We start from the raw sequence: 23,880 nt of genomic DNA, 5'->3' as shown, positions 1-23,880 counted from the left end.
AGAAAATTAATTTTAAAAGTTTTTAGAAAATAATTTTTTGAGGAACTTTCAGACTTAAGTAACTATTAAATTATTTATTAACCATATAATTTTCATAATTTTTCACACATTTAACTTGTATACATTTTTCATTTTTATTTGTGAGGTACTTAACACTTTGAGTGCCATGTGTATCAATTTTAATACACAACTAATATGTTTATTTGTGCCGTGTGTATTGATAATGATAGACATTTATATGATAAACACATTATAAAACAAATGTCCCGGTCAGAATAGTCAGTTTTGTCATTTTTGGCCTGGCACTCAATGTGTTAAGGCATTCTGTTACAATCTATATACCAACTACCTAACCTAGTGATGACAAATGACTAGCAAACGACTAAAGAGAACTTTTAAGGTAATTTAATATAATTTCTTATCCAAGTTATATTGATGAAGTCAACTAATAAGTCATTAGATAAAATAAATGAAAACGATTGAGCTATCTCTTTGGAACTAAAAATAAGATACATAATATCATGAAACCCTATCGTACAACATAATATAGGTAGAAATGTTAGAATTGTTGTATATTAAAATTATAAGCATCGTTGTCCATCCACCAACCTGGCAATTTTTTGTTAAGTGCATATTTGAGAGACGGTAGATTCCACTGATTAGGTACCTCGGGAGTGGCTTCAACGACTTTTAATTAGCTTTCACCAAATGAGTCAGTAGTTAGGGCATCCGTTTTTGAGTGCATACTCAAGACAGTCCTGTCGCCCATTTTTCGCAGCATTAAAACACGTGAGTCGGTTCCATGGGCATCCATTTTCACGTGCATACCTGAGACAGTCCAGGTGCCCGTGTCTCGCAGCATCAGAACACGTGAGCGTGTCCCACGGGCAGCCATTTTCGTGTGCATACCTGAGACAGTCCAGGTTCCCGTGTCTCGCAGCATTAGAACACGTGAGCGTGTCCCACGGGCAGCCATTTTCGTGTGCATACCTAAGAATGTCCAGGTATCCATTTCTAGCGGCTTTAGAACACGTGAATTTGTCCAACGCAAATCCATTTTCATGTACATACTTCAGACAGTTCAGATGTCCTCCTGACGCAGCAGCAATACACGTATTAACGTTCCACGGGCATCCATTTTCATGTGCGTACCTCAAACACTCCAGATTTCCTTCAGCCGCAGCTATGCAGCATGTAAATATGCTCCACTGACTACCGTTTTCATGTGCGTAAATCAGGCAGTCCAAGTTTCCGGATACCGCAGCCTGGTCGCACGCCGATTGAGCCCACCTGGACGAATCGTAAGAGGGAACGCTAAGCTTGTGACCGTGCGACCTACTATACATGATTCTGTGAAACTCTGTCGGTTCGCACTCAGATTGAAACCGCTGAGACGAATTGCACCACGGAACGCCAATCTCGCGAGAAATCTTCAGACAATCGATGTGTCCGTGAAACGCGGCCTTTTCGCATATGTTTTTGATTAACTTGTTACGGACGACTAGCAGCACCTTATAGTACATGTACCGTCTATCGCCGAGCGAGTCGAAACAACCACTCTCCGTGTTCAGTTTTATGATTTGGAAAATCGACTGGCAACAAATCCTAAAGTTGACGTCCGGAGCCTCCAGCTCATCGTACTTGTTCCTCTGAAGTTCGGTACACGCGTGGTAAGCTGACTTCAACAGACTGGGTATGACGTGTCTTCTCTCATCATCAGCAGTCATTGTTGCTGTCTTTTCCACGCAATTCGTGTCCATAAAAGGGCAAAATGTACTGTAAATAATAAAACAAAACATGAAATAAAAATAAAAACTATGATTGTCAATTAGGTATAGAACACATCAGTATTGACGACACACACCTGTAAAATGCCCCGTACCACGAAGTTTAAAAGAGATATATAATATCTATATATAACAGATGTCGTTCGCAGGGTCAGAACCTATAAAAACATAATTCAAATTAGTACAGAATGTAGTCTGTTTTGCAGACAACATAATATCTCAATGAAGGTCTGGGTTACAGCTACGCAACCGATCGTGTCCACCATTCAAATTCCAATCAGAATTGTGTAAAACACTGACGACGTAACTGTGAACTTATGAGTTATGAACCTAGCTTAAAGAAAATCAAATACAGCATTCACATCGAGATAATGGTTATGAGATGACTCTAACTTTTTGTTAATTATTAGTTTTGTGTGCAGAAATTGTACGTCGTTTAGGGCACCGATAGATCTAGATGTTGGACTCCCCCACTCTTCCCACGGTGTCTGAAAACTGGCCACTAGTTCTCTTGACTATTTTCCGCATCGCCAGTTCCCTTCTGCGTGCCATACGTTCACGTCTTCACAAGTAGGATATATGGATCAAACAATTTTCATAAAACTAAACTAGAATAGCTGGAATGTACACACTACATAATTTAGATTATAAAAAATATTTTACATGTTATATTATTGGGCACTTACATGTAGGTATTTTTAAAAAATATATAATTTAAAAAAAAACGATATTTTTTAGAAAATGTTTGATATCTTATACATTTTTGAAAATTTAGTATACACAAAAGGCGATTCCGGCAAGGATGGGGAAGTTAACTATTTTTTTTTTAACTCGGTAAGTTAAGTTAATGTAGAAAAATGTCAGTTGAGTTTAAAGTTAAAGTAACCTTTATTTTTTTAACTTGTAAAAGTTAAAATTAATATCACTTAACTTAGTTAAAAATAAATTGCTTTTTTTTAAAAATATAAAATAAATGTTTGTAATAAAATTGGTTATTGTAGGTACTTATATTTGTATGATATTATAATTTAATCAATGATGAAATCCAATAAAATAATTAGATTATTTTTATGTATTTGTTAGCGTAAATGGTCCACAACTATACTAAATATTATAATAATCAAATTCCGAATAATAGAATATAATTAATCGGTTATACAGTATTATAATATCGACGACACGTGACACAGTCGAGACTCGACAGACTATATTATTTTGTTTATGACATTATGTCCATTACTCCACTATTAAAATCTATTATGACCTGCACTTATTGGGTGGCTTATTGAAAAATAAAAATGAATCAGCGTCCCGGATATTTAGGTAAATATTAAATACGATGAACTACCACTTGACTACGCTACACGTGTATTATAATGAATTATTTGCACCGACGGTCAGTTGTAATTCTATGATCAAATAAAAATATAATAATAAGTAATAAATATTATTAAGAATTAATATTTACTAATTAATATATTTAATACTTCGGATTTTTTTTATTATTAATTTTAAATTTGTGGCTTAAGAAAAAAATCAACTTAACCTGACAATAAAGTTAATTAACTGGTAAGTTACTGAATAACATGAGAAAAATGTAAATCGTTAAGTTAAAAGTTACTTTTAAAAAAAAAGTAACTCATTAATTGACTTAGTTAAAAGTAACTTAACTTTTTAACTTAACTTTAACTTATTAACTCGTTAATGCCCAGACTTGGCGATTTGAACCAAGATTCCGTGATTTAAATAAATTAATAAACTAAGAATAAACGTAAGTAGTCCAGACCTTGAAACTGATTTTAGAAACCAGTATAATATACTAGTATATACTAGTATATACTATATACTAGTATATTATACTGTTTAAAAACTGAAACCGAAAACAACATCAAAAACGAAACCAGATAAAATTGGAAACTGGTATTATAATTTAAAACTGGAACCGAAAAAAATTTGAAACCGGCATACAAAATAGAACCCAAAACCAAAATTTCCTATTAGCGGTTTTGAAAAATTGAAACCAAAATCTAAAAAATTAAAAACCGGTTCACAAAATCGATACTGAAACTGAAATGTTTTCAATAGGTTTTATGCCCTGCATTTAGCTATATTGTGTCAATGAGGTTTTATTAAACAAAATAGCGCCACGGTGCATATTATATTGTAATATTTGAGTCATTGCAACATAGAAAGAGCAAACGTAGAATCGACAAGCACGTGCCATTTTTCGTATCTACCTCACAACTTAACAGTGCCATTCTGATTTATTTTAGAGAGTGTCATTAGTTAGACAGTACGTGCGTAGTAGGTGTTTAGTATTACCGTGTGTCACTCTAAACTGGTGATATCACAGTAGGCTCTTACAAGCATAATATTATTATATTAGTCATCGGCTACATATGCAAAGATATTTAAATGGCTAAGAATTTGTTCGTGTATACCTAAACGTTCAGATTAGTTGTTCGTGGCTAAACGATCGGTTACTTGGAAAAAGAACTCCGTTTTGAAACTATTTCGACATAGATAGTAACACACGACAACGCTGATAAGACGTGTCTTTTCTTTGCGATAAAATAATAATCTACTATTCTGTGGCTTATTTTAGTACCACAATACAATATAATATAATATTAAATTTGTGCAATATTAATTACTACGAAGTTATATTATTATCTTAGCCACACATGTACAGTTAGCATAGTGGATTTCGATTTATTTCGTACTATTTCTATAAAATATACGAATGCAATCAACACCGGTTGACGCGTTTACGAGTCATGTCCCTTTTTATAGTACTCGTATACTTATGCCAAAGACATTAAACCAGATGATAAACATTTTAAATATAATGTATTTACCTAAATATACACAAAAATATAAATTTACGCAAGTCTGGGCATTAACGAGTTAATAGTTAAAATGTTAAGTTAATTAACTCGTTACTTTTTTCAAGATTAACGTGTTAACTTCAAGTTAACTTTATTTTAAAAGTATCTAAATTATGTAAATTTTTGTCCGTCTGAAGAATATTACAATTTTTTTAATGGGTTTTTACTTTGATGTATCGTTTTAAATTTCCTCAGTAATTTTCTTGAGCGTCAATAAAAACTACCTATATCTAATAAACAATAATAATATTATGTGTTTTTATTTTTACAAATTAGCAAATTTTAACTTTACACTAAGTTAAATTACTTTTTTTTCAAAGTTAAATTTTAACTTAACAAGTTAACGAAAAAAAATATGAGTAACTTTTAATCTAATTTAACTTTATTATTTTAAAATAACTTAACTTGACGAATTAAAAAAATCGTTAACTTGCCCATCCTTCCATTTACGTAATGATATAATATGAAATATTAATGAAATATTCCGGATGATTCATTTAGCGTAAGAATACTCAAAAAGTATTAATGGTTTTGAAAATATTTTTCTTACATTGTTTCAAGTCTTCACAAAACAAATTATATTTTTAAATATGAGTTATAAACATTTAAAGTTTTGATGATCTGAGTAGTGAACCAATACTTTGAGAGGTGGTCGCTTACCACACTGAAATATAATATAAATTAACGCACAAATGCGTCTTCGGCGTTGAATGTGCTAAACAAGTTACTTAGAAAAATTCAGTTACTTTTTTTTTTAAATACAATCTAGAATTTTATATTTTTTTAAGCTTTAAAATAACATAGAAATATAATCTAAATCTTACACTCTTACAATTTAAAAAAAAAAAAACTATAGTCTGAAACATTTTTCTAAGTGATGATTAGGTTTTACTATATTAGTACACAGTAGAATATCATCATTATATAATTACAATTCCATGACAATATTTGTTAATTATTAACAAATAATATTTTCTGCATTCGTATATTTATAAAAAAAATTTTAAAAACTTTTGCCATCATTATTTGCTCAACATTGTTAAGTGTTAATATATAATAGTAATAGGTTATGTTAGGTAATGCTCACGTACAAAGCTCAGCTACAATTTTAGTAATTAATCAATTATATTTTTCTTTTCTCAACAATAATTATCCCTCTAACTGTAAAACTATGAATTATATAGGTACATATATTTTATTTACTAGTGAAGCGTTATATTTTGTAGAAATACATATTATTTATATGTGTAATTTCAAACACTATTCGAACCCACAAATTACGTGGAAAACTTCAACGGTGCAATTTAATAGGTGCCTATTTATATTTAAAATTATAAATTATAATAATATATAAATTATATTTGATGTACCCGATTATTAACTTCTTTTCGTAAGAATAATTTTACAAAACCACATTTGTTTTAAATCTATCGGGTATACAATTTATCAACTCATAATAGTTACTTAGTATTAGGGCAAACATTTAACTATCTGAGTAACATAACTTTGACTTTTTAAATCGTTAATGTCCAGCCTTGTGTATATTATTATATTATATTTGATGGACTGACGATGCAGCATCGGTGACTCGTGAAAAATGAAAATGAAATTTTCCATATAAACTGCAAAGGCCATAACAGAATCGGTAACATAAAAAAACAAAATTAAATTCGGACGCGTTTAGGTGATTTACCAGGTTTCATATTTGGTTACGAATACACTGGACGGCAGTAAATTGAATTGAATTGCTTTATCATAAAGTTATTTTAAATCACAAAAATAAACGAAAGAGGGTATTTTGACACCCTCATTCTGACCCCCATGGTGACCCTTTTCCTAAGCAGAATGTGACATAAATGACTTGAAAATTAAATTTCGTACTAGAAGTAAATAAGCTAAAATGATTTAAGTTTAGATGAGTGGACTATAAATAATTAATTGGATAATTTTCAATTTTTTTTTTCAAAAATGTTTTTTAGCAATAACATAAATTAATATATTTCAATTATGTTTGTAAAAATAAATATTTTCATAAAATAATATAATGCTTTTTGAAACAACGAGTTAGTAGATATAGGTGCTTAAATGTAGAACCTCGAATATTAAGTAATAAGCGTTTAAGACTTACCAAAACTATAATAATATAATAATGTGCTGTTCAAGTACCACGGACTGCTTTGGATTCCGACGACACGACGTGTGCACCGAAAATGGAGTTCTCGACTACGTAGGTAACACTACTTCGTTGGCCGACGACTGGGCAGAGGACGGTTTTTCCTACCACCGCGACGACGCGCGCGCGGACTATAGATACTTTTGAGTATATTATAATCTTTATTATTTTTATTCTTATTCTACTAAAATCGTATTAACTTTGTTTTTGGTTGATATTATTTTGTATGAACAAATTTCCATATTACCATATTATCTAACGGCTAACACTATCGTTAACAAAAAATTATTATAATTATTTTTTTTCTTAACGTAAATATGTTTTTGGGCTGAATACGAGATTTTATTTCTAACTGATTTTTAGTTACGTTTTCGTTGTCATGGTTATTTATATATCAACAAAAACATATTTATGATTCATAGATTTACCTTTACAAGGCCTTGTAGAGAAAACAGTACATCGAGTAGCACGCATTTGTAACATTGGTTTTTCAAAAGAGTACCGCCCTCCCCATTTTTAGATTTTGATCGGTACAATGTATTGATATTACAATGATGTTTTTTTTTTTTTTTTTGTGTGTGTCTCATCACTTTTTGGAACAGTAAAATTGTCTTCAACACCATCTTTTCTGGTAGGAAAGATAATCCAGTTGGTACTTTGGGGGGTCCAAAGTAAAAAGTTTTCATAAGCATGTAACTATTTAAGTCTTAAATAAACAACGAATACATCCGAATTATTTCACTAGCACTTTAAGAGGACGTCCTACCTGCATGTGTTGTCGAAGTCTTACACATGTACGACATAGTAAAGTATTTAGGAAAGTAAAAGAAGGTCGATTAAAAAACGAAGATAAAATCCAACGTCGGTATGAGTTTATTAAATCTACAGCATTTAAATATACAAACAATTTAAATTAAGTCCGTGTAAGTCTGATATGACATAACATTTTTTTTTTTAAACGCCATTACAATTAATGATAAATGCCTATCAATCTATATTTAATAATAATTATTTTAAAGATACATAATTTACGTGGATTCGGTGAACGCGTGATGCACTTGGTATTGAAACTATTTCGTTTTGTAATAATATAGGCATTTTATCATGTTCCTTAATATATTCTATACTCTGAGGACTTGCTATTATCATCACAATATTGTGACACAATATTATCAGATATAATATATGTATAAGAATATTATGTATGTGTGTGTACCACATAGTAAAAGGTACATGAACATTATTGTACAGAATATAATAATAATAAAGTTTTTTTTTATTTTGTATTTAAATAATAAGTCTCGGCGTTTATGACCATCGGCATACAAGGAGTTTTAAGGTTAACAATTTCTTAAGGTACAGTATTTACATAAACGAGTTACAGATTATAGACTATAAATGGATAAGATTAGTCTTAATTAAAAAGTTCATCATGTGACTTATGTTATATGGTTGGAGGGCTTAATAAATTTAAGTCTGACCATTTTTATTTCTATATCCGGCTATTTGGGTATATGGACATATTATTTTTACATGGACATTTTTCTGACTAAAACTTTCAAGTCAACAAGACTAACATTCTTGAATCATTATAAAATAACTAAAATCATTATTTTTCATTAACATTTCTACAGTGGTCCTAATTTTAAATTTAAAATTCTAAGAAAAGTACTTCATGAATATTATTTACATTTATTGGTCTCAGTATGAACAATTTATGAAAATCCTTCAATTATAAAACTTTGAATTTCTATTTTTAAAATTACAAATAGATATAAATAGCTCAAAAATTCGAAAAAAAATATTAATAATAATTGATGGGATTTCGTTGATTTACCACTGAATATCAAAGATCTTAAAATTTTTAAATTCAAACACTAATAAAAATGTAATATTTCGTATCAGTAAACTTTGCTATTTAATGAATTTTACAAATATAGTTAATAATCATGTCTATAATATAACTATCGTATACGTGTCAATTAGAATTTTCGTAATTATTACTGTAAGCAAACAGCATTTAAATAAATCTATTTAATATATTATATATTATAATATAATATACAGTGTGTAACAGGGAGAAATGACTAAAAGTTTAATCTAAATTTAAAAAAAATATAATTTATATACGAACACCCACCAATGCCGGAAACCAGAGTATCTCGTAACCGGTGACGTAGATAGCGATGATATAGTAATAGTTGGTGTGGTTTGTGATTACGAGAGTGCTGGGATCAGGGGAACCGTACTGAATACCATTCTCTGGTTGAAAATTCAATTCCATTGATATACTCCAAGGCTGTTAAATATAGATTTTGACTTTTTGTACCCTCTGCAAGTATAATAATATTATATTATATCGTCTTACAAAATATAATAGAATGATTAGTGAAAAAAAAAATTATTAATGATTCGCTTTATACTTTATAATTGTTCACCATTTGTAATACTGTATAGGTATCGAGTGAAATTATGTTTAAGGGGTATCAAAAGTACGTAATGATTCTATGAAACTTAATTATTGTATTTCTAATAATATGAATTATTCAGCGGTATAACAGTTATTATGACTATATTTGCGTATTATATATGTATATTTTCACTCGTTTCTGGTAGGTAAACTCTCTTATTGTTAAAGGTAGAAAGACTTGTGGGGGGATATTTGATACAACTTTATAATGTAACCTATGAAAAGAAAAATGTTTATTAATTTCTAACTGAAAAATAATTATTTCCAAATTTTTGAGATTTTGATGATTTTTGTTGTAATTTAAACTAATCAATTTGTAATTCTCATATTTAGACAAATTTTGATAAAGTATTATGTATATATATATAGTATTACTGTGGCGTAAATGCGTGCACTAAGTCATCGACCTCATCGGAAGTCCACACAGGAAACGCAAAGTTAGTAATAGCTACAACAGAATGGCGTAACTAGAGATGTTTTTCCTGGGTATGCCCAATATTTCAATTGAAGGACTACAAATAAATATTTTTGTTAAATAGAAAATTAACAAAATATGTACTGTATATTATGCATGACGCATGGATTTTAAATTGTACAAAACAATATTGGTTAAAATGTAATTGAACAATAAAATAAAAATAAAAACATTTAAAAATGAAAGAAGATACCTTTACCAGTTCAAAATAAAATAATATGAATTGAATGAATAAAAAGTGTTATCCACCGATTTTCAAAATCAATTTAAAGCCGTAGGAATTAAAATAACAATGATAAAATGACTCATTAATCATTATAGTGCTAATTTTTTTTTGAAATAATGTTATACTGTATAATGATTAACTGTTTAGTTAATAATAATGTATGGCGGTAAGCCTATAAACAAAGCGTTACGCAAAACAGTAACAAAACAAATTTGTATCCAGCCCAATAACATGGGCTGTTATATAATAAATTGTTATGATACATCATAAATCGGATTATATTATGGACGTGGTTGCCCGAGATAGTATGTAGCCCACATACGGTTGTCAGTGAAAAAAAAGTCTGAAGAATTTGTACTGAAAGTTAATTTCATGGAAATCACGTTATTATGTGAGTAAAACATATTATTAGCTAAATCATCGTAATTACAATTTACTTTTATTTTCTTACTCTAAAGTAAATAAGATAATTTAATGAAATATTGCTGTATTCTTATAGTAGGTAAAAGTATATTAACAGGTTTCTTATATTATTTGCGCCGAAGAATTTGATAAAAAAAACGTTTATGAGTAAGTTCAAGGTATTTAAAATAAAAAGTAACTTAACTTTTAACTTATTTTAGTTATTATTTTCATGAAAATTAGTAACTTACTTTAGTTACTCAAATCAGTTACTTTCTAAAACTAACTTTAACTTAACTAAGTTATTTTAATTTTAGGATAACTTCACTTTAACTAGTTAAAAAATTGGTTAGCTTGCCCGGCTTTGGTGGTAGGGAAAATTTGTTAAGCGTCCGGCTGACGAAGAAGTGTTACATATATACTCTTTAATGACTGTTTGCAAATTTTTAAATACTTAAATATAGCATAATGTATGAGATAACACTGCTGAAACATTTATTCGGTAAAATATTTAACAACCAAATTACGTAATTATAATACCATATTATTATCGCGTATCAGTCCTAACTAGTCCAATTATCGTTTCCGAACTTTTTGAACACCGTGTAGATTAGACATAGGTACTATATAATATACATTGTACGGATGATAAATATATAATAGTGTTATCGGTGATAGGGAAAACAGTCTAAGCGCCCAGCCAACGAAGCGTAATACGAAGAGTATTGATTTCCTAAACATAAAAATTTAAGTTTTAAAATATTTTAGAAAATTTAAGAGTTCCATACGTACCTACCTATCAATATAGTTTTTAAATAGTGCCTGGTGTGGCGCGGTCCGTTCACACACAACAGCGAAAATTCTCTGAGTGTACGTATCGGCCGGTGTTGCTGGCTCCCAGATGCGTAACCACCCGAGATTTTTAACTACAAATCCTTGCCACACGTACTACAAACGTGCTTCAACCAACCGTTCTAACATTTCCTCCCCCCTACAAACAAGAAACAGCTAATAAAAATAGATGCATTTTTAATTTTTCGATATTAAATAATATGTTTAAAATCGTTTTTGTTTTCTGTCCAAATTTTGAATTGGGTACAACAGTATTTTCAAAAATATATCCACTACAGTTTATATATCCACATATACTGTAAAAAGGTGGATTTCCATTTGAAAAACAGATATTTGTATGTGTGTACATTGTACAGATCACTACTCGAGTGGTGCAAAACAATCTAAGAATCGAAAAACATGGTCTTTAAGTAAGTATATATTTAATGATTCAAAAAATACTGTTCTGATTATGTGCATTGTCAAAGAAAAAATGGGGTGGACATGCTTGGTGAATCACCAGCTACATGCATAACAATACTGTACGCGTGATTTAAAATGCAGTGAACTTGCCACCTATTTTTAATTTTTCGATATTAAATAATCATGTTATGTTTGAAATCGTTTTTGTTTTCTGGCTCGAATCAGTAAACTTGACAACGAATATAGTTAAGCCTTAAAACAATTTTTCAAAAAACGGCATCATTTGTTAATCTGCCGTTTTTGTACAATTTTCGCAACCATGTCTCTCATATTTCCTGTCTTGTACTTGACTTTTCTCGAAGTATGCAAGCTGGTCGAGGCGATGGGGAAACTTTACTTGGAACTGCGGCAAAACGGTGACTTTCGTAACAGAGCGGAGGACGCGCCGGTTGGTCGACCGACTTCGTAATAATAATATCATAAAAATGTATGTTATTTTTCTTGTGTTCAGCTCCCGACTTCAGCCAGACCATCTCGGAGGGACAAGTTCGCACAAGTGGACATTCGGGGATCGTGTCACCCCGCCGTCGTAGCCGGGTATATCCTCCTGGTCACGGCCGAATAACGGCACGGAGAGCGAGCAGGCCGCCGCTCGATTAGGATATCCACCGACGCCGCCACCGCTCTCGGCACAGAACGTGGGCCCGGCCTCGAGCGCGACGTGGTCACGGCCGATTGTCGGTACCGAGACTGCGGCCGGCCCTCGATTCGGGTTTCCACCGCCGCCGCCTCCTGAGCTAGAATATTTCGTGGGCCCGGCGTGGTTCGACGTGGACGGACCGCCGCCACTTCCGTGTTGCGTGGCAGCGTCGATGTTCACGTACCCGCCCCCACCGCCGCGCCGATCCGGCCCTGGTGTTCTGGGAGTTTCCACCGGAAGTGCATAACGCTGCACAACCACGCGTATGTAAACTATAATTGTTGGACACAAATTTAATCGTTATTGCATAACCTTATATCATGTCCAGGTTACCAGGTTAAAAACAAAAGTCACGGTTACCGGCGAACTTACCGCCCGACTGCTCGCTACCAGTCAGTCGTGTCCGACCAACGGTGACGTGCCATTCATCATTTAATTTGTGCCAAAATTATTGTTTTTCTCGTCTATCGTACGCATTCATATCATACCATTACACCAACGACATCATCCCGGAGCATGGACCAACATTTTCAGCATCCGATGGTTTCGTGAGTCGGCTGTTAGCCATCTATTACATTATATTATTTACTGTGCATCATATTATCTTCACCGTGATCAACGGATGCTCACGTTACAATAATCATATCATTTGAAACGTCTACCTGTTTTGTAAATTTAATCTTGTGAATAACTATAATATATTGTTGTAAAATATTTATTGTGCCCATGTTTATTGTAAATTTTTTTCATATGTAAAATATTATGTAATGTGTAGGCCCACGTCATGTATAACCTATAATAATATCATATTTAAATAATGTCTACCTATGTACCTGCTTTCATTTTGTAAATTTCTATATACATATTGTTGTAAAATATTTATTGTACCCATGTTTATTGTAAAATTATAAAATGTATAATATGTTATGTGTATAAACTGTAAAGCATTGTTTAACTCCTGCACAATTTATAATAAACACGTCTTGTCAATGAAAAAATTGTTTTGAAATTATTTCTTCGAAAACGCAATGGATATAATAATTTATTTTGTTTATTTGTGTAGGTACCCACCATAGGGTTTTCAAATTCAAAATATATTTATGTTTAATGTACTATTTTCTTTACACGAGAGACATTTGATGTCTATATTATTTATACTGTTCAAAATATGAACTTAGGTACTTACTGTAAAAACAATAACGAACCTTTAAAAAAGATATTAACAAATATAATGTAATCATACATATCTATAATATTATATTATTATCAGCCATGTTAACTGCAGATAGTTTTTAAATTGTATTTTATAATACCTAAGGGGAAAAAACACCCTAATTTGCATCAATGACTAATAAATTAGAGAAATATAAGACCAAATTTGAACCAGGCTAAATGTATTCTGTAATATCTAATTAATATACAGGAAAATATAAATATTATAGGTAATGAATAATTAATATTAAACACATGGTTATATTTTATTTTATCTCTTAAAAGCGACACAACAAAATTGTAACAAAAATAATAGTAAAAAGGTACATACTTTATGGTTTAAACTTATAATAAAAATTGCAAATAATTACTTTTTAAATATATATTTATCAGTCTTCGTAATTAATAAAAATATTGACAATAAAAAACTAACGACATTTATTATTAATAATAAAATACTTTTTTGTGTGTTTATATCTTTCAAAATCACATACAAATTTTATAATACTAAGAAATAGTTCTAAGTATCTGATTTTTGGCTTAAACTTATAATAGTTAACAAATTATAGTTTGAATTAATATGTATGTATTAAAATAGTATTATTCTTACGAGTAGTTATTCAATTTGTTAATTATTTTTATTTTTATCTGTTCTCAGCTAGAATTCAATTTTAAAACTCACAAGTGTCTTAATAAAGTATAATTATTTAGTTTTTCTGCCACGTTTTGAATACTTGAAATTATCCTTTAGGCCCGAAAATCTTTTATTCAATTTTCAAGTTTTTTCAACGAGCATAATTTATCTATCAACATTTACTATATTGAAAAACAATCTATTACAAACTGCAACTTATGATGCATATTATTATGCATAAAATTATTATTTTATACCACGGTTGGCTATTGACTATTATTATAGTCCATTACATTAAATCATTCAGAATTATATTCAAAAACAATTATAATATTATGACGATAGGTAGCAAAAATTAATGAAATAAAATCAATATTCTAATTGTGTTAACCTATTATATTAACCTAACTATTTTACGCGCGTGAAAAGTGCGATTAAAAATATACATGTATATATTTGAGTGAGTTAATAATTTTGATATAAATATACGATGGACGTTATGCGCAATTATCGTTAACATTTAATTTTACAACAACGATAATAGTTATGCGTACAATGCAGTTTATTTATTTAGTATAATAGATTTGCAAACAAAAACAACGGAAAACCGATTACATATTTTGTCAAAGGAGCACAAAACACAAAAAATAATTGTCTTAAATTTTTTTTAAATGTTAAATTACTTTAGCTATGGCTAATATAATATAGTTTATACTTGATATAATGATTCGGTGAAAATCCCATACAAAAAAAAAAAAAATGATTATTTCAAGAGATATTAAGAAAATTGGTAGAATAGCCGCTTGACGTCATTGGGCCCGGCTCATCGTAATCGCGCATATCTTATACGTGTAAAATTTCCTCGCTTCACACGACAATTTGTTAAACATTTTATTTTTGAAATTTAGTTTACGTATAAATGTGTGATTTTATGTGTTCAAGACGATAAAATTATCAGAAATTCTATATAACGTTTAGTTTTTTAAATATTCATAATAAATCTTTAATGTGATATTTTTGTAAAACTGCATCATGGCCATTTAAATATTAAATAAAAATTCAAATATTATATTTTCTCTTTTAGGATTTTTTATATTTAAAAAAATAAACTTTATATTGGAATGATGATACTTGTATCGTCTTAAGGACATTAAACCACACATTTATATGTAAACAAAATTTCAAAAAAAAAAATGTTTAGGTTGGTAAATCGTTGTTTGAAGCGATGAACTTTTACACGTATAGGATGGGCAATTACGATGAACCGGTGTCACCGTCGATTTTTACCCCCTAGAAAATTTACCCAATGGGGGGGGATTAAAATTACAGGGGGTAAAAATCGCCTGTTACACTTTTTTTTTTACATTCTTATAAAAAACTCTAAAGTACACATTTTGGAAAAAAAAATTTGAAAAATCGATAGGTTGCTGGTTTAACATTATACAGCACAATATTATGCATTCTAATTCATGGGAAAACATGATGAAATATTACGTTATTTATAAAAATTGTTATCATCGTACTATTGTTATTGTTAAAAATGAAATAAGAAAGCGTACGTAAAAATGGTATATGCACGCATTAGTTGGTAGGGGAAACCGTCTAAGCACTCTCATAATTTAATTAAAACAGCGAACTAGTAAGTTAATTTAATAAGTTAAAAATAACTGCATGTTTTACTTAACTTTTAACTTATTAACTCGTTAATGCCCAGCCTTGAATAGGTAACTAATAAAATGCACATAATATCAAGGAAACAAATTATACAGTCGACTCTCGGTACCTAACTCGAAGTTGAAAGGGAAAAAAAAATTTGACTTACTAAATATGTTGAGTTATCGATGTCTCAATGTATTATTGTTATTTGAAGGGGAATTTTATTTGTTCGAGATGTCGAGAATTTCGAGTTATTAATGTTCGAGTTACCGAGAGTACACTGTATTATTGTTCATATATAATTATCCATACATAAATACGCATAAATTATAATAAAAATACAATGATATTAAGAATAATGTAAATTTTTTAAATTAGTATCGAGTATTAAAAACTTAAAATGTATAAACTGGTGGACAAGTATTTATTTGTTGCCTTGCAAAACCAAGAAGTGTACTACAAGAAAATGCAAATGTAAACTACAAAAATGTTTCATTTATTTGTAGTAGGTACTAAATTTCACATAATCATGTGTGAGTGACAAAAAAATCAAAATATATCAGTTTCAAAAAATAAAAAATGTTTTAGAAATTACACGTAGGTATAGCACACGAGACAATAAATTAAATTAAAAAAATTAAAAAAAATTAAATATATTGATTAGAACAAGTTAGGTACGTAATGTGTCATATATTCCTGTTACACTATGTATGGGATATTATTATTATAATATTAAAATGTATTATTCCGACGACAAATATAGTAAAGTGTTACTATTTATCACAGTGCATAAACCACTGAACTAATTACACAGAACGCGTGTATTAATCAAAATAATATAAATCATAATATATTATGGTATGAATGAATCCTGATAGGAAGTCGCCATAATATTATGTATTCCGAGTCATGAGAAAACATGATGAAATATTACGTTTTTTATGAGAATTGTCATCATCGTATTATTGTTATTGTTAAAAATGAAATAGGAAAGCGTACGGCTCCCGGAGTGATATTTTACATAATATTATCATATGAGAATTACATGTGTAGCATTCATTTAGATCAATGGTAATAAACCATGCGCGCACTTGTTGGTAGGTGAAACAGTCTAAGCCTGTGGTTCTCAACCGCCGTTCCACGATAAAAAAAGGTAGGCACCAGTCCGCGTTACATTGGAAAAAATTATATTTCCGATTAGTGGAAACCTACTAAGCCATATAGATGGTCCGCCACACCAAAAAGGTTGAGAACCACTGGTCTAGGCGACCGGCAGTTGAAATTATGGCGGGCGGCGGCGGGCGGCGTTTCGCGATCCGATGGCTACATTCTTCGGTGTAATACTCGTCTCGTCAGTAGTCCAAACACAAATGGAGTTAGCAGTTGTGCTCGTGGCAGCGTCAGTGGTAGCTACGAATACTACGCAGTATTTACTCTTTGCAAATAACATCGAACATTTGACCGACATAATATATTAGTCTTGGTAAGTCTTAAAAGTTTATTAATTATTACAATGTCGTCATCGACGGGTTATAAATTAAATTATCTACAGTTGATATTACGAAAATTCAAATAATTTTTGAAAATATATTTTATTTCCACTTATAGGGAAAAAAATAGAAAACTGTCCACAACTACCTACGCTCATTTAATCGTAAATTATTTTTACTAATTAGAATTTCGTTAGAAATATAATTTAAACATCTTCGCGTCTTTTGGTCAAAAAGTTTAACAATTTTATACAAAGTTCTTACTATATTATTTTAATGGCAGTTGAAACGTATTAAAAATATATATAATCACAAATTCAATTTATAAGAAACTTTAATTAGTTCGAATTTTCACAAAATACGTAAAAATCACGAAAATGTGCAAATTGTACAAGAATTGAAAATATTATACTAGATTCCACATAATTTATTGTCTACGTTTATCAAAAAAAATGTCTGGATATTCAAATTTAATTTTTATGAGCATTTCACGTTCAAATTTTTACAACATTAAATATTCATTTTTATAAAATTTTTTATCCTATATACAACATTTCTACCAAATGGAGTGCTTCGATTTCAACATATACTACCTTATATTTTAGAAAAATTGGATCAAGATGGTACTTTAGGTCATTATTCGATTTTCTCAATAGTTATTTAATGCCACAGGAAAAACTACCGACAAATTACGAAAAACCGCTAAAAATGAGATTTTAATTTCTAACGCTTTGTTTACTATTATTATTACTATTATATAATTATTACCACCAGAGCAACGAAAAAAATAATAATAATATTATAATATTAATTCAACTAGGTAACATGGTATAATAAATAATAACAATATAAAAGATCTAGACTGACAATCCCTCTCCGCTCAGAATCGTTTTTCTTATACAATGATATTATATCATTGAATTTAAGTATAATACAATTCATTATACATTGACCCACTTGTAACCTATCGTACAGCAGAGCGACATCCACTTACATGATTCTTAAATTCTACATCACAATATTTGTTTTTTTTTCACTATTTTTTCTAAGTCACCGACTGAGTCATAAGTGGGAACTACTTTAGACGTTTAAACTACTTTAGGTACATAAAAAAATAAAACTAATTTTTAAATTATATTTGTGTACGCAGCCTATGATAATGTGGGCACTGTGGTAATGTTGGTCAATCAGTATTTTTTAATTATTGTGGTTATTTATTGTTTAATAAAATTGTGTGCGTCGGAAGCGGAAGCGGAATATGGACCGGAATAGACGTCAGTATATTTAACACATTATGTTAACTTAACCTAACTTATATGGTATTAGATAATGACAAACAATGAGTAAAGTGTAAGATAATACCTAATATTAAACTATATGATTAAATAAAATTGTGATGAACAATAGGTACTATAAAAATAGTTGTAAACAGTTATAATTGCAAGGCTGGGCAAGTTAATGATTTTTTTTTAACTCGTTAACTAGCTATTTTAAAATAATAAAGTTAAGTTAAGTTAAAAGCTATTTCTATTTTTTTTTCGTTAACTCGTTAAGTTAAAAGTTAACTTTGAAAAAAAGTAACTTAACTTAGTTTAAAGTTAAAATTTGCTAATTTATAAAAACAAAAAATTCCAGACATATAATATGGTTTATTAAATAGTTTTTCTTTATGCTCAAGAAAATTACTGGGGAAATTTAAAATGATACATCAAAGTAAAAACCCATTCAACAATTTTCATTATTGTTCGGAGAATAATTAACTTAATTTAAATACTTTTGAAATAAAATTAACTTAAAGTTAACACGTTAATCTTGAAAAAAAAGTAACGAGTTAATAAACTTAACGTTTTAACTTTTAACTCGTTAATGCTCAAACTTGCGTAAATGTATATTTATGTGCATATTTAGGTAAATGTATTATATTTATAATGTTTATTAAGTTAAAAGTTAATTTGGAAAAAAAAGTAACGAGTTAATTAACTTAATTAAAATTAACTTAGCGTTTTAAATTAATTTTAACTTTTAACTTGTTAATGCCCAGCCTTGTATAATTGTTATGAAAATTCGTTGAGGGATATATTTAATAAATCGATAACTTATCTACTTTTACCTAGGCTTTGAGACATTTCATAGATAATTAATTACTTAGGTAATGTTTGTAACGTTTTTCAGATAGAACACAGATTTTACGAATAACTCTATTTACTGATAGCTAATTTGAATTATATTTTACTATTTTGTGAAATCTAATGTAATACATAATGATCTATAAAGGTTTAAGGACAAATTAATTTTAATAATCCAAGCCTAGACATTATTTAAATTAATTTACAAATCTTATGTATCTTTTAAATTTTTATTTCCTTGAAAATGTTTGCATAGTCAGCGAATAATAATATATTAGAACGAGCATTAACTTTAGATAATTAATTTATAAAAAATTGCTGACTAAATACATTTTTATATTTAAATATGTGTTAATAGAGTGAAAACTCTATTCATATATGCTAGTAAATGTGTAATGTACCTATACCTAACATAATATGTGTAAAATCGGATGATTAATTTAAACATTTAAAATAAAGTCGTTCATAAATACATCTATTGCTTTCAGTATGAACGATTTACGAGAATACTTATTATACAATTTCCTATCTTTACAATTAAAATTTTATCAACTTTGAATTCAAAAAATAATTTTCAAATGTTTGAGATTTTGACGAATTGAAGTTTACAAAAATCAGAAAAACAACATGATCGGTTACACAACCGATGATAAAAAAGTTTTCGAGGAGTCTATATTTTAAATTTCATTACAAAATTATTAAATATAAAACCACTAATTTTGATTGATTTAATACAATGGCTGTACTATTTATAAGTATATAATAGTCATATTTCTTATCATAATTCAGTATAGAATATTGTCATCAAACTGTATACGTAAGTTTATAGTATATTATAGTTAGAAAAAGTGTTATTAAATAATAATTTGATTAATAATGTAATGTAACTCCATATCGAGAGACTACAAAGTAAACGTAAAAATACTTATACTTTGTAATCAGAAACGTTCATACATGCATTCTTGCACATACCGTAAGACTCTTTTAATATACAAAATAATATTTTTTTTTTGACAGGCCATTTTTTATATGGACATTTTAGATAAAATAACTAAAATGTTTTACTTATTATGTCTATATAAATATAGTTATTAGTTATGACAATGTTTACTATATTTTATAGTTAACGGAGTTTTTAATGTTTGAATTAACTAAAAAATATAGTAATATTTTAATTCGAATAACTATACTTACTTGACTATGATATTTTAGTAAATCTGATTAACGTTATAATCCATATAGCAATCATAATGTATAGTCAATCCTACTATTTTTATAGTACAAACCACTGTTTTGCGTTTTACGTTTATGTATGGACATTTTTGTACTTCACCATATTTAAATCTGACCATTTTTATTTCTATATCCAGACATTTGTGTGTATAGACATATTATTTTGACATGCACATTTTAGATTCTGAGTGGAACGATGAATGATTTGATTTTACAATGATGTGTGTTTTTTATTTTTTATTTTTATTTTTGTGTCTGTCATCACGGTTTGGGGCAGTAAAAATGCTTCGATTTTCTTCAACAGTATCTTCTTTGATGGGAAAGTGAATCTAGTTTGTGCATTCAGAAGGTCAAAATTTGAAATTTCCAATAGTTTTCAAAAGCGCCGTGAAAAACAAAAGAAAAATTAAGGAAAAACGGCAATTTATACGCAAAAGCTGTTTTCGAGAAAATCGATTTTGGTTTTTAGTGTAACTTTAAAACTAATGACTTTAGATACATGAAATTTTCACTGGTTGTTTATATTTCCATTTTCTATACATGATAAAATTTTCAAAATATTTTGATTTGTTTTGAACTGTTTAGGGACATTTTCAGTTTCCAATTTTATAATTTTTTTTTTCTATGAATGTCAGTAAAACTTTATTTGTTGAGTAAAAATACTTGAAAATTTGTTGGTTAAAAAGCTTGAAAATTTAATAGAAGGTTCATATTATATTATTTCAAAGGCAGATGAAAAAGATTAAAAATCCATAGTGACAGTTTTTTTTTTATTAGCATTTAAAGTTCAAAAATTGAGAAAATATGTAAAAATCACGAAAATTAGCAAATTATTTCGAGTTAAGAATTCGTAAAAATTTTTCTTTTTAAATCTAAGATTTTAAAATGTATTACAAGATTCCATATAATATTGTCTACCTTTATCAAAAAAAAAATGTCTATAAGAAACTCAAATTAAATTTTTTAGCGTTTTAAATTCATAGTTTTACAACATTTGATATTCACTCAATTTCTTACGTAACGATTATCTTATTTTGTTGTAATTAAAAAATGAATGACTGTAGAAACTTGAAAATTTAATTGAATGTTTATATTAGCATTTTCTATATACGATAAAATTTTGAAAATAATTTGACTCTTTTTGAGCTGTTTACGGACATTGTAAGTTTTCAATTTTTTTAGTTTTTTTTTCTATAAATATCAATAAAAATTTTAAATTCTATGAAAAGTAATTATTGTATAGTGTAAATATTATTTACATTAATTGGTTTCATTATGAACAATTTATGAGAACCCTACAAAATTTTAATCTTAATAACTTTGAATTGATAAAAGGTGGGCAAGTGGATATCCCCTGCTATACAGTTGGTTACTAATGGATCACTGTATAATGGATGGTATTAAATTTGAATTCAAGAATAATATAATATCATTGTATACGAAAAACGATTCTGGGTGGAGAGAGTTTGTCAATGTGGATACTTTATATTACAACATTTCTATTGTTATTACTTATTATTAATACGGTAGCCGGTAAGTTAAATTAATATTATAATAATAAAGCTTCATTACTTTAATTCAAACGCTCATAAAAACGTAAGATTCCGTTTCAGTAAACTTTGCTTATTAGCGAATTATTCTAATATAACCCATAACCACGTCTATTAATATAACTATGCTATGCGTGTCAATTAGAATTTTAGTAATAAATTATTACTGTAGCCAAACCGCTATTAAATAAATCGATTTACTGAGGAAAAGCAGGAGTCCAAGGGATATCATTTATAATACACAGTATGTAACAGAAAGACCTGACTAATAGCTTAATCAACATTTTTTTAAAAAATAATTTATAGACGCTTGTGCTACATGTACAGTATAACATTTTTTTTTTATAGATTTATTTAATTAGAAATTTATTTAATTAAATCAAGTACATTATTTCTTCAATTATTTAAAATATCAATATTTTTAGGAAATAAATTAATTTAGTACTTAAAAAGTTATTACAAAATATTCGTGTAGGGAAATATTTGACATAAGTATATTTCTTAAATTATTTACTATCCATATAATTTCCATACATTATTATTATATGTTTCAGGGGGAATATAATGGAAATAATATATGAAAATTAATTTTTATATTTCTAATTATATGGATTATTGAGCGGTTTGAAAGTAAAAAAAACCTGTTATAAATTCTATAATAGAGAAGTACTACCTACTTCATAAAGTAAAATATCACAGGTTTTAGAGCTAAATATTAGGCATTGGAAATAAAATGCTGCAAATCGAACTCTTATACAAACCTAGCTTCGATATCAGCATCTTTTCTGATAGTAAAGTAGATTCATTTTACTGTGCATTCAGCAGTAAAAACTTCCAAGTGATTTTTGAAAATGTCGTGAATAACAAAAAAAAAAAATGAGAATTTTCACGCAAAACTAATTATTGACAAAATTGATTTTATTTTTTTGTTCAATTTAAATTCAGGAATTCTTCAGTCAGTTAGAATATTTTACTCTATTTTGACAAACTGTAGATATTAGTACTTTGCAGTGGTACCTTCTTTTTGGAAAAAACATAAAAACATATATAACCATGGCATTTTAGCACAAAATAAAATAAACTATTGTTTGATGAATTGAAATTATTATTTTATCATGTGTTTATCACGTAATCTACATTTCATTCTATGAGCTATGTACGAAAATATACTTAATTTGCTAAGAATTTTTTTGTGTTAGTATTGTATGACTAAGGTTACAGATAAGTCATCCACGCATTTGGCAAGATCTTTGTCATAAAAAAAATGTTTAGACTGTAGACTGTGTCACGTCATGCGGTCGAAAATTATTTTTCATAACCTTGTTTTTTTTATTGCTTTCTGTGGAGCTGTGAGCTGTGTAACCAATTAATTATATTCTAATTTCAATAATGAATTTGATTATTATAATATTTAGTATAATAAAGTTGTGGACTAATAATTAAAAAGGTGGGTAAGTGGATTTCGCTCTGCTGTACAGTAGGTTACAAGTGGGTCACTGTATAATGGATGGTATTAAATTTGAATTCAATGATTTAATATCATTGTATAAGAAAAACGATTCTGAGCGGAGACGGTATGTTAGTCTAGGTATAAGACATAATAT

The 23,880-nt window shown here is 28.8% G+C and overlaps 2 protein-coding genes and 1 long non-coding RNA gene across 4 annotated transcripts in view; 2 read left to right on the top strand and 1 right to left on the bottom strand.

The window, feature by feature from the left end:
- Positions 1-630: 630 nt before the first annotated feature.
- Positions 631-6,917, bottom strand: LOC100568777. 2 transcript variants are annotated; one of them, XM_008188641.3, is made up of 3 exons: positions 6,804-6,917; positions 1,865-1,945; positions 631-1,776 (listed from the first exon to the last, which is right to left on the bottom strand). In XM_008188641.3, exon 3 carries the CDS (start codon positions 1,758-1,760, stop codon positions 714-716), a length of 1,047 nt encoding a protein of 348 aa, XP_008186863.1. In that variant the 5' UTR covers positions 1,761-1,776; positions 1,865-1,945; positions 6,804-6,917; the 3' UTR covers positions 631-713. The 2 variants fall into 2 exon arrangements, with proteins under 2 accessions (XP_008186863.1, XP_016663031.1); XM_016807542.2 differs by lacking the exon at positions 6,804-6,917 and having other exon boundaries at positions 1,865-2,688.
- Positions 6,918-9,943: 3,026 nt separating this feature from the next.
- LOC107884757 lies at positions 9,944-13,113 on the top strand. Its single transcript, XR_001680105.2, has 3 exons — positions 9,944-12,123; positions 12,187-12,638; positions 12,704-13,113. It is a non-coding gene; the product is annotated as an uncharacterized LOC107884757 (long non-coding RNA).
- A 4,092-nt stretch (positions 13,114-17,205) lies between these two features.
- LOC100160161 overlaps positions 17,206-23,880 on the top strand; it is an 11,720-nt gene continuing 5,045 nt past the window's right edge. The window contains exon 1 of the mRNA XM_003247057.3: positions 17,206-17,360. The gene's annotated coding sequence lies outside the window, so the exon portion shown is untranslated. The remainder of the gene's footprint in view (positions 17,361-23,880) is intronic.

This window comes from Acyrthosiphon pisum, chromosome A2, assembly GCF_005508785.2.
Source record: "Acyrthosiphon pisum isolate AL4f chromosome A2, pea_aphid_22Mar2018_4r6ur, whole genome shotgun sequence".
Lineage (NCBI taxonomy): Eukaryota > Metazoa > Arthropoda > Insecta > Hemiptera > Aphididae > Acyrthosiphon > Acyrthosiphon pisum.
The sequence above is the reverse complement of the archived record's forward strand: the minus strand, read 5'-3'. Positions and strand labels throughout refer to the sequence as shown.